This window comes from Heterocephalus glaber, unplaced genomic scaffold (assembly GCF_053883595.1).
Source record: "Heterocephalus glaber isolate CG9 unplaced genomic scaffold, H.glaber_assembly_v1.0 deba00001606, whole genome shotgun sequence".
NCBI lineage: Eukaryota > Metazoa > Chordata > Mammalia > Rodentia > Bathyergidae > Heterocephalus > Heterocephalus glaber.
Window position 1 is genome coordinate 31,795,012 of NW_028258377.1, and position 12,715 is coordinate 31,807,726.

At 41.7% G+C, this 12,715-nt stretch overlaps 1 protein-coding gene across 3 annotated transcripts in view; it reads left to right on the forward strand.

Moving 5' to 3' along the window:
• Positions 1 to 12,715, forward strand: part of Timd4 (T cell immunoglobulin and mucin domain containing 4) — a 100,574-nt gene that overhangs the window by 61,602 nt on the left and 26,257 nt on the right. For all 3 annotated transcript variants that reach the window (XM_013078707.3, XM_087194914.1, XM_087194915.1), the window contains 4 exons: positions 3,126 to 3,467; positions 5,361 to 5,753; positions 7,748 to 7,807; positions 11,288 to 11,348. In XM_013078707.3, the coding sequence (XP_012934161.2) occupies positions 3,126 to 3,467; positions 5,361 to 5,753; positions 7,748 to 7,807; positions 11,288 to 11,348 (856 nt within the window). The remainder of the gene's footprint in view (positions 1 to 3,125; positions 3,468 to 5,360; positions 5,754 to 7,747; positions 7,808 to 11,287; positions 11,349 to 12,715) is intronic.

The following is a 12,715-nucleotide window of genomic DNA, read 5'->3' on the forward strand; positions in this document are numbered from 1 at the left end:
TTGCATCTGTTTTATGGATTCCATTTGTTTCCTATGTTGGGATTCCATCATGTTTCTCAGATCCTCTATTTTTTTATCTGTGTCCTCTCTAGATTTATTAATCATGTCTTGCACCATGAGCACAATCTTTGCTGTTATCTGAGTAATTATTTCTGATTTCATTTTTCCCAGATCCTCTTTTGTTGCCAGTTCAGAGAGTCCAGGTGGTTGAGTATCAGATTGTTCCATCTCGTTTCCCTTTGGGGTTGCTGTAGGTGATGTGGAAGTCTGTTTTTGAGGCTTGTTTACGTGTCTTCTCATTTCCACAGTGTGTGTGAGGGTGCTTCTGGCACCTGCTCGACTCACCTTCTCTGCCCTAGGAGCTTGGGATGGCAGCAGGGGAGCTTCCTTCTGGGTTCTGGGACTGGCTGAGCTTCTCTGCCCTAGAAGCCTGGGATGGCAGTGGGGGAGCTTCCTTCCAGGTGCTGGGACTGGCTCACCTTCTCTGCCCTAGGAGCTTGGGATGGCAGTGGGGAAGCTTCCTTCCAGGTTCCTCACATGTGCTTTTTATAAAATTTAAAGGACAGTGGCTGTTTAGGGAGTCATAAAATGGGTATGCTCTTCAGAGGCACCTAAGAAAGCCCCTCACTCTATAGATCTGTGATGGCAGACAGTTTAGAGATTGAGTGCCATATTCCAACCCAAATCCTACTTGTGCATCACAAAGCAATTAAACTAGAATAGTGAGGCTTTGCTTCAGAAAAACAACTCTACGTTTACATCTTTTGTTGTAAGAAGAAAACAGAGTTGAGTGCATGTCATAGATTCGCCACCATTGCTATAGTGGTTATATTACTTCTTTTTTTTTTTTTTTTTGGTACCAGGGATTGAACTCTGGTCCTTGTGCTTGCGCAGCAGGCGGCAAAACCAATGAGCTAAATCCCCAGCCCTATTTTGTTTTTTAACCATTGCTATAGTGGTGAAACTGGGTTCTGGATTTGGAAGAGCTTTGCTTAAAGTCACCAGCTAAAGGGAAACCATAGCCTAGGTTATACTCACTCAGGAATTCCATAGAAGGTAACCTGATTTGACCTCAGTGATTCCTTTTCTCCTGCATACGTCTGTGGCTGGAAAGAGGTTTCTTGCCCTATTTCCTATGTGTTTGTACTTGTACTAACACTTCATTAATTTCACATGGCATTTGATGCTTCATGTCATGTGAATTCTAGGACTGTTTCTGAGGTAAGTGTTATCCTCTTTGTCTTACAGTAAGAATTATTGTGGTTTCCCTCCAAGAATACGAAAGGAGTGACTAGAAGCATGCGGTTTACTATGTAACCCTAATGGATATTTTTCCCTTACACACAAACACGCATTTCCTTTTTAAAAATACTAAATTTTAATCAAATGTAGAAGCTCTTGGTGAAATAATAAAAATATTATAAAAGGAAGATTAGGGAAATAGAATCCATCTTAACCATTACACCCAGTTCCAGTCCTTTTCCTCTCATCCTGCAGGAAACAAAGGCCATGAGTTTGGTGTCTGTCCCACCAGACACTTTTCTGTGCATTTGTTTTCATACAGTTGAGCCCATGAAAATGCAAACATTTTATGTACCAGAGAACAGTTTTATATTTTATTTCTAGTTTTGAAACATATATTTTTTATCTTAGAATTTTCCCTTTTTATACAGTAAAATCCAGCTTAGAGTTTTCATGTCAGCTCCTATAGTTGTCTCTCATTCTACCAATCTATATAAAATTTCATGGAATCTAAGTAGCTGTGCTTTAACCATTTGCCATACATACATTGTGTAGTCCATTGTGGAGACTGCTGTGAACGATTGCATATTGGCATCCTAGTGGACATGTGGTTTTCTAGAGTAGATAACAACTGTGCCATCTTCAGGGCGTAGCTAGGACACATGTACTGAAAGTGAGTAGAAACTTCCAAATTGTTCCAAGAGTAGCTGCATGAACTCACAGCACCATTTTTCTCCAGTTTCCTCTGGAAGGCTGTATGCTTTCCTAGCCCTCTCAACAATGTCTGGGAGCCTCCTTTAACGACAGCCTGGCCATGTGACATCATCTGTATCATTGCAGTCTAATGGGTGACAGTCATTGGCTGCTCCTTTTTCCTCATATGTGAATTACCTATTATGTCTTTTGCTACTTTTAGTATCGGGCTTTTTTATAGTGGAGTAGGGTATTGCATTAGTCAGCTTTCCTGTCACTGGAACACAAACCTGACACCCACACTTAAAGAAAGAGAGGTTGAATTAGGCTCATGGTTTAAATCATGGTCAGCAGGCTCCAAGGAAGAAACATAGTAGAAGAGCAATAAATTTTAGTGATTTATTGTACTGTATGGTATTCACAGTTAATACTAATAGTGGATTATTTATTTCAAAATTGCTAAGTGATTTTTAATGTTCTCATCACAAAATTTGATACCTTGGTGAGGTGATGAATACATTACTTAGTTTAACTGAAACTTACTTAAATGGATACATAGATCAAAACCTCATATTGAACCACAAAATACAAAATCATTATTTTTCCTTTAAAGAAAAATAAGTAAATGATCTATTAATTCCTTCTGACTTCATATTACCTGCAGAACAAGCAAGTGGTCCCGAACAGGCCAATTCCATTTCCAGGACTGACTGACAGGGGAATAGCACATCAGAACCAGCTCAGCCCATCTTCCAGGCCTAGCACTGTCCTGTTCAAGGCATTCAAGTCAGCAGTGCACAGTATCTGCTTATTGAGAGCAGTGAATATGGTGTTGTTTTTGGATTGGTTTCATATGAAATAGTGGAATTGAATTGCAGAGCCAGGACTTTTCATTTGAGAGTTTATTGGTTTATTGAATGACACTCAAGATTGGAGTGTTTAAATCAGCAGAAAGGTCTTACTTCTGAGATGAATTTAGAGATGCTGGTGGCCAACTCTCTCTATTTGGGGGCAGCAGCATGTAGAGTGAGAAGCTTGGCAGGGCTTATGATCATATCAAATTGATGCTAAAGAAACGTATACACTGTGACTCTAGGCATCTTCCTGGAATCATCTATTTGCACAAAAACTGCAGCATATCTGTGAGACTTTGGTACTGCACAACTTAGTTTTTTCATTTTTCCTTGCAGCACCAGCCAGGTCAGAGGTTGCCCTTACAGCATTTTTGGGTCAATCAGTGACTTTGCCCTGTTTGTACTTGTCCTGGTCTCCGAGCAGCCACAGCATGTGCTGGGGAAAAGGCCAGTGTCCCAATTCCAAATGCAACCAGGAGCTTATCCACACGGATGGAACTGGAGTGACTTCGCGTATGTCAGAAAAATACAGACTTAGGGGGAAAATCCAGAGGGGTGATGTCTCCTTGACCATCTTAAACACCGAAGAAGGGGACAGCGGGGTGTACTGCTGCCGCATAGAAGTGCCTGGCTGGTTCAATGATGTGAGGAGGAACATTCAACTGGTGCTGAGGAGAGGTGAGCAGGTGGGGCTCCAATCTGGGGAAGGAGAAACTCCCCAGTCGATGGGTAATGGATTCACCGGGTGGTACTGAGGAGGTTGAACTTGCTGAAGCAGGGAGTGGAAAGATGAGATTTGAAATGATGAGCCATGATAGGCAGCAGGGAGGGACAATGCATGTGGGGACCAAGGCATCCATGGAAATGAGTAAGGGAGGGCAGGAAATGACAGGGAACTGGGAAATTACATAAGGAATCTAAAGAGGGCAGCTGCTCCTTATCTAGGGAATGGTCCGTCACCTTCCAGAAATTTGGGCCTAGCGTTTTCAGACCTCCTAGATTTTATGTGAATTATATTTAGCTTTGCATATTGGAGAATTTGAAAAGCCAAATGAAAATATGGTATGAACTAAGTAGAATGTGTTTCCGGGTCAGCTTCCGCCTGTAGAGAATTAGTTGGTGACTTTCGGTAGAGGTGAGGGCATAGGATTTGGAGACAGTCTCAGCAGTTTTCAGGCATTCTTTCCTTCTGTTACACTTAGTTGCTTTTGATAAATTTTGGAATGTGATGGGACTCCTGAAGATTTGAGTTTCACAGAATAAGCTGCACTGAGCCTGTGGTTGAGTTATTTTAATGATAACCCCTGTTAGTGCTTGTCTTAAGGGAGCTTTGCAATCTTAGGGTCTGTTTCCAACAGACTGGTACCTTGAAAAGTGGGGTCTCCATAGCTGTATTCGTTAGGCTTTGCAAGTTTCTCTAATGCGCACTACAGCTGGGGAACAGTGGGTGTGGGTGCTTTTTCTTACCTATTACTACAATTAGTATCTTTTTCTCTGAAAGCAACTAAGTGAGCTAGAAGGCACTATTCTAATTTGGTATAAGAGGAAAGTGAATGTATTGAAGTTAAATGACTCCAACCCCAGTATTTTCTTGCCTGATATAGCTCACTATCATTTTATAAAATATCTGTTGACCTCAATATTCTACTGGGTCATTTCCAAGTTCAATTGGAACAAATGATGTCTTTCTGCTTCATTAAAGTCTAGGGGAACTTGGCATATTCTAGAAATGGTGAGATCCATAGACTCAACTGTGGGTAATAAACCCAAATGTAGTTGTTGATGGACTAAGTGATGTTGCAATTGAATCTTCTATATCAGAAGGAGATGCATGCTCACTCTAGGTTGCCTACTGCTTGCCAGACACAGGGAGATGTATTGGATTCATAACAGAAACCAAAGTAAATACAGTATCTGGTTTTTCTCATGGTGCTTACAGCCTAGTGGGAGAAGGAAACATTGAACAATAACAATCAAGGAAATGTGTAGTTATGAAATACCATAAATTCTGTGAAGGTACAGTATGAGAACTTATACCAGGCATTACTGTTATTGTAGAATCTGGATGTCCTCTTCACAAAAGTAAAGAGACCTTTGAGCTGAGACCAAAGGATAAGGCAGGATCAGCCTAGTGAATAGGAATGCAAATAGGATAGGAAATCCCTGTGCCCAGAAGGTCATTGATGTGTTCAAAGAACTGAAGAAAGATGAGTTGTCTGAGAAAACTAAAAAGAAGAGAGTGGGGACATGATTGGAAAGAAAGGCAGAGTCAAGGCAGATGGTGCCTTTTAGGCCAAGGGGCTGGATTCTTTATCTCATAGGCGAGGAGGACCCCATACAAGTTTTAAGCAGAGAATTGGGATGATTAGATTTGTAATTTTAAAAGACTATTCAAGCCATTATGAAAGAATAGATTGGAAGGGACAAGAATGGAGGTAAGAAACCCAATTTTGGTGAGCATTACGGTGGACCATGCCAGTGGACCAGGTGGAAGCATCAGAAATGGAGAGAAGTGGACAGATCCATTTCTTCATCTCATGTGGTGTAAGACACATCTTCTCTTGGTTACAGCCCCAACAACTATGGACCAAACATCAACCTCTCGCCAAACTACCACCACTCATTTGCTGCCAACCACAACTGTGCTGCCAACAACAGCCCTGGCTACAACAGCCTCCCACCCAGCTACCACCCCACACATGCCTACCACCAGAGCTGTGCTACCAACTACAGGTGTGACTACAACAACCTCCCACCGAACCACCGCCCCTCACGTGCCAACGACCGCAGCTGTGCTGCCAACAACCTTCGAGACTACTCGTGAGCTCACAGCCGGAACCCCCTTTCAAGCAAAGGCCACCTCTATCTTCACAACAACAGCAACCATGTGCCTCCTGACAAGGCCGAGCTTTGTCTCAGAGAGAACCCCGGAGACTTCCAAGGAAGGGCCCATCTCCACTGCAGGTACAGGACAGAAATGGCCACTTTTCCCTTCTACTGGGCAGACATGCCTTGCTCTTCTTAGAGTAGGGTTCTCCCACTGGATGGGACAATCTAGCCATGTGCCCTTGATTCATGTGTGTGTGTGTGTGTGTGTGTGTGTGTGTGTGTGTGTGTGTGTGCGCGTGCGCGCGTTTTCTGACCTACCATAACAAATGCCACAGACTGCATGGCTTAAACAACAGAACTTTATTTTCTCCCAAGTCTGGGTGTTAGAAGTCCAAGGTTAACATGTCAGAAGCTTCCATTTCTTCTACATCTTCTTTCCATGGTTTGTAGATGGCTGTCTTCTCAGTATGTCTCATGTGGTCTTCCCTCTGTCTGACTGTCCTTCTGGTGTCCTAATCTAATTTTAGGAAACCAGTCATACTGGGTTAGGGTCCATCCATAGGACCTAATTTTGCCTTAATCTTCTCTTTGAAAGCCCTGTCTAGAATACAGTCACATTCAGAGGTACTGAGTGTTGGCATTTCAACATGTGAATTTTGCAGACAACGCAGCCCAAAATAGTGAGCATGTGTGTGTGCATGCATGTGTTTGTGTGTGTGTAAAGATGTGATTTCGCTATATTGCTTCCTTTGTTTTAGTGTTTTCTTCTTCAATTTCTCTTTTGTGTGTGTTTCTGGAATGTCAGCATTTGCATTTTCTAGTTGACTTGCCAGAGTTGCAGGAGTTGCAGGAGTTGCTTATTAAAGAACCAGGGAATGGTATTCTGGGTCAGGCCCCAGCTCTGTCCTTTCTGGGATGAAGTCTCTGCCTGGACCTTAGAGACTGACTGAGAACAGCTGTCCAGATGGCTTGAAACACCCCTTCATGCTGAAATGGTTCTCTTCTATGTCTTTGCTTCCTTCTTTCTTTTTTTCCCCTGCTTCTGAATTTTCTTGGCCCTGCCTCTTACATCTCTCTAGTGATTAGTTTCATTGGTTGTGTGGAGTGTGAAGGCTTGCACCATGTTTCAACCTTTGATTCTGAGGTAAGAATATTGGAAAGCAATAACTAGAAAGCTTGAAGGTTTTCCTAGGCATTTCAGCTGCCTCAATAAGACCTGGATGGTTCAAATAGATTTAAAATATGGAATAGGCTAACTCTGTTATACTCTGAGTTGTCACTGAAATCCATGAACTCGATATTAAACAATTTTTGTACATTTAAAAATTTCATTTGTGCTGTTAAATAATCATGTTAGAACACATTTGTAGTTTCTTTATCTTTATTCAAAAAAATGCCTGCAATTCTTAAGGAAAACTGGAAATATTCAGAGAAGCACAAAGATGACTATAAAAATCACCCTGAATCCCATCACCCACCACACATACTGTTAATACTGGTATTTTCAGGTGCTTTTTATCAAGCCGTTTTTTCTTCTAGAATAAGGAACTTTTCTTCTGTCTAGTGACTCCCCGAGAAGCACTGAGGCAACTTTTGCAGACAGCAGCTTGCTCACACCCAAAGGTCTGGGGATGCTTGCTCTGTCTTCTGGACTCTTTGCCCCTGGGAGAAGCAATCACTGAAAGATTCAGATCACTAGACCTGACCTTCAGCCTTTTGGGTCCTGAGATCTACTTGGCACAAAAGAGTATCAGACAGCTTTTTCATTACTGTGGCTCTTGGGAAAAAGGAGGAGGGAGAGTGTTCTTCTTGATTCTTGTAGTTCTCGGTGGGGGCACATGGCACATCTCTGGCATATTGGTCACTACACTGTACTAGAGGTCTCATCCTAATTCCAAGGGCAGTGATTTTCTTTTTTTTCCCTTAAATTCTTTTATTGGTACATTTTAGGTATACAATATGTTTACATTTATCATTGTGTGCTTGTACCTGTACATGATGTATCTTGCTTCTTGTTTTTTCCCCATTACCTGTGCGCCCTTCCCTATTTACACAGACTTCGTTTCCATTTTTTTTCTTTGTTGAAACTCAATAAGTTTGTTTTCTCTTTTCCTTTTGTTTTTTTGAAGGATCTGAAGCTTGGTTTCACTCATCAACATCCCAGGTGACAAGGAAGATGTCTAAAGACAGTAAGTAATCCAGTAACTTTTCCTCCATGAGGCAGGGAGCAGTGTTCCTTTGAGTGGCTTGCTTTGTGTAGGGAACAATCTGACCCACACCTGCATGTCTCGGAATTCAGTTGTTTGGGCTGTACTGCATTGTGGCCGAATTTCACAAACTCACTGCAGGCCTCAGGGGTGGCTCCTGTTCTCCTCTGCTCATTCCTGAAACCCCTCTGTCAGGTCTAGTTCTTCCTTAACAATTTCTGACTTGAAACTAGGAATAGTGATAGGAGAATCACCTACTCATTTTTCAAAGGATTACTTCTTTATTCTAAATCACAGAATCCTTATGCCAATGGACTTTGGTTAGGGGCACATAAGTACTGAAATAAACTTCTCTTTGAAACCCTGTCCTCAATCCCAGAACTTTGCTCTGAGGCAATCATTCTTACTAGTTGAAGTCAACCATTCTAGATCTTTTTTCCATTTCCTATCTGTGTTTACGGTACAGAAATATATTTTTAAGTATTACGTATTTTTAAAAAGTCGTCAGAAACCATATGCAGCTTTGTTTCTATTTGTCTTTATTCACTGTTTTCTAGTTTGTGGAGAAATCTGCACCATTATGTCAAATTGCTGTGTAGTATTTCATACTATGGGCTCTCATGGTATCTACTGTTTATTTAATGGCATGTTACACTTAAGTGTTTCACTATATAGATAGTGCTGCTGTGAACTCCCTTGAGTGTGTGCTTACTTAAGCATTCATGCAAATGTTTCTATAGATAGATTGGTGGCCAAGAAGTAGAAATGCTAGGTTGAAAAAATGTGCACTTTAAAATTTAACATATATTACAAAATTGTCCAAGGGGAAGGCTGTGCCAATTTCCTTTCCTACCCCCAGAGTATCTACTTTCCCATATCCTCCCTACACTTGATAGGACCATTTGTTTAATGTTTCAATCTCCTGAGAACATGTCGTCATGTTCTTCTGTTCTGATTAACAGAGAGTGTGGGTATATTTCTGAATGTTTATTAGTAAAAAACAGTTACACTTCAACTCTGCATAGTAGGCAAGGTAACATCACTCACACAGGCTTGGAAGACCAGCTTCGAAGGATAGACAAGAGTGAGTGGAAGGGGAATAGCTTTGGAAGTAAGACTATAAATCAAGATGAAATCCAAGAGTGATTGGATGTTGAAAAGATTTGGCTTGCCCATAGCAGGAAAGCAGAAATCTGGAATAGGAATTGACAACTTAAGGGAAACTGGGTGCCAGGATCCAAGCCTTCTTTTCTCAGAGGATGGGTTATACATAGGGGACTGCATTGTAGGGAAAAGAGAAAGCAACGACTAGAAAGATAATGGAGAGTGGGAAGAGCGTTCCAAATCTATTATTCTTCATTCCATTTAAATCTTGGATTTTTGCACACTGAATTGTGAGGAAATAAGACATCATTTGTTGTTTCATCTTCTTCTATACTGCCCCTGATAAGTTTCATTTTACTCCTCCTGACCAAAGCCCAGGAGAGAGAATGCTGCAGCAGTGTCCATGGGCCGGGCTGCTGAAGAAGCGCTTGCCATATGACAGCCAGTCGGTCTCCATGTCACATGTAGTCCTTATGTGAGAAACTAGTTTTATCGAACACTTTGATTTTGAGGAAGAGCCAGAAGTAGCATGGTGCCATATGTAGTAAACAAGGTGGATGAGGACACACCATAATGTTTTTATTTGACAGAAATGGCCTTAAATATTTTGAATTGATTCAGGACATCAAACTGGCCAGGACAGCACAACTACAGATGCTCATGCAGCAGGATTTCTAGAACTGCTTAAGAAAGTGACAAGAACAATGGGATAGGTAGGGGCTTAGTGAGGGTTGATATTTTGAGGAAGAATAATGACAATGTATCTTTTGCTATAATAATTTAAAAATAATTCAACATTACTGTATCTTTTGTTCACCCTCATAGTATATGCTGGGTCAGTGTTAAGATGTTCGCATGGGCCACTTCATTCAATATCTCTCTGGCAGATGTTCAAGACCCTATTTTCCCTAAATTTCTCAAGGCCACACAGCTCTCAGATACATATCAGATCCAGAGAATCTACCTCTTGCATGTTCTCACACATTACTTTATTTTACCTGGCCTTCCTGAAATAAAAGTTGTTTTCATTTATCATCCCACTTTTTGTTGCAGTGAGACATTCACAGTAATAATTGCAGTTCCTCCTACTGAGAACCTAACTGTATATCAGGTGCTATTTTAAGATTTTGACATCCATTTTCATATTTAAATCTCAGTGACCTTCTAGGCAGGGACAGACATTGTTTCCGCTTTACAGGTAAAGAAATGGATGATCATGGGTCGGAGATTTAGCTCAGTGGCACCGCATCTGCCTGGCAAGAGCAAGGTCCTGACTTTGATCCCTGGTCCCCCAAAAAAAGGAGGAGCACGGAGCTGATTAGAGATGCTAAATTAGCCAAAGTCTTTCTTTAAAGATGCATTTTGTCTGTATTATCTCTTTGTATTTTTCACAAAGTCTTACGTGATAGAAATAGTTACACACTTGTTAGAGGTTAAAGATTAATAACTTGTCAAGCTCATGATGAACCTGGATTTAATACATGTTCTTTGAGCTGTTTTGTTTTGTTTTGTTTTGTCGTGACAGGATTTTGCTATGTAGTTCAGACTGCCCTTGTACTCACTATGTAGCGCAGGCTGACCTCAAACTCATGGTGATCCTCCTGCCTCAGCCTCCTGAGTGCTGGGATTACAGGTGTGCGCCACCATTCCTGGGTCAATTTTGACACCACTCTAACATCATGCCATGATGCTTCCCTCCTTATATCCCCCGAGCCTCTTATAGGATACAGTGACCTCTTCCTCTTCAGGAAAATGCTTTTAAACCACCTTACAGGCTCTGCATGCCTCTGTGGAGTTTTCTTTCCATGGTAATCTATTCCCAGTTTCCTCCCCATTTCTTCTTGTAGGTTTTGGATGGCAGAGCTTCTGTGGTTGAGGGCTTCTTTAAATCTTTAGCCCTGAGCCAGGCATGGTGGTGGATGCCTATAATTCAAGTACTCTGGGAAGTTGAGGCGGGGGGATCACAAATTCAAGTCCAACCTGAGCAGTTCAGCAATTCAGTGAGAACTTATCTTTAAAAGTTTCTAAAAATTTAAAAAGGAAAAGAAAAAAATGTCTGGGAATGTAGCTCAGTGCAAAGTTTCTGCATTCAATACACAGTACTGGAAAAAAAAAATATCTTGCACTATTCAGGGTGGCAGTTCCTCCTCTACTCTATGGTTGCCTAGAAGTGAAACTCAGAGCTGTAGAGCAACAGCTGGGCAGTGGAGGAGCTGAGAGTCACAAACCATTTCAGAAATTTTTAAAGCTCTGTCTTCAAACTTCTTAGGTGAATTGTCTGTGGGTAAACTTTGAGGGGTGGAGCATGAACCACCTGAAATTACATGAATAATTATTTGTGTTTGTGTCTCTACACAGTTTTCTGGGAGAAGTCCAGGACTTTCATTAGATTCTGCAAAAGTTCTGCAATACTCAAATGGTGAGGAGCCACCATTCAATCACAAACACAACAATGAAATCTCCGGTGAAGCTTTTCTGTAGGTTCACTGTCCCTCTTGGTCATCTGTTAGAGAAGCACAAACTATCAATACTCCAGGATTCATTTCATTTCTTGCTTAGTGCAAGAATTTGTGAAATGGTCCCAAATTTCCCGCAACGCTCCAATCTCTGTTGTTCCTGGACTGCCGGTCCAGGGGGAATGGAGCCACATCGTCATGCCGTGTCCTAAATAAGACAAAGTGGCCTGGGGTTCAGTCCTCTGCTGATGACATTGCAAGGTTGCTTTTATTGCCTCAGCACCCCAACTCCTTTCTTTCTAGTCCTTTCTTTCACTAACTTTCTGGGTAGCATTAGGTAGAGGCCGAGAGAGAGCTCAACTGGGAGCCCAAAGGCTCATGATTATATCATCATTTTGTGATTTCTTTTCTTCTTTAGAATCTCCGGTGAGTTTCATGTTTTTTCTTTTTCTAAATCTCACTTTCTTCAAAATGTGAAATGGAGAAAACAAGAGTGCTCATATCAGAGGGCTGCTAAGTTTGGAAATGTGTGAAAAACATGCCCAGTGTCTAATGGTTGGGTGGTAAGTGATAGTCATCATGGAGGATTCCTATTTCCTCCCTACTTCATACCTCTGCTGTGATTCCCACTCACACACCTTCCTTTTTAGACCAGTATAGCAGAGAAACACGAGGTCATTTCTACCAGCCCTCAATAGACTGCTGGTCTTCCTATGTACATACTCACTTTCTAGATTTCTGATTTAAAAAAAACTGCTAATCACACTGGGGAAATAGCCAATGCGTGACAAAACTGCAAACTTGGGGAAGCAACAAAAGCTTTTAAAATCTCATAATAGTCATTCTCTACTGACGAGTAGAGTAAATGTGAGATTCTGAACCCTTTTTGCCGATGCCATTTTAGACAGCTCTGTAGTAAGTGCAGTTAGCAGGCTTACTGACGTGGGCAGACACACTGACTCTACCCCTGTCTCTCGGTTGCTTTGTTCTCTTTACATGGCTCAGTCTGTGGAGGTTCTACCATATAATTTAGGCTTGAAAATCACACTGTGGCTGAAAAAGAGCTGTGGTCTACTTTGCCATGCAAGGACATTGAGATTCATGCTATGTATTTTATAAGGTAACACATTGTATGCTTCTTTCTGGTTCAGTGGCTTCCTCCAAATGTAAGGTGTTTGGTCTGCCCTGAAAGGAGCCTCGCCAGGGTGGCACATCCTCACCTCCACTCTCTGGCTGCATAGACTTGGAGCTTTGAGGTGTAAGGACTGGCTCAGGATCACACAGCTGGATGGAGGCAGGGCTGGGACGCACGGCCAGGCTTTAGAGATTT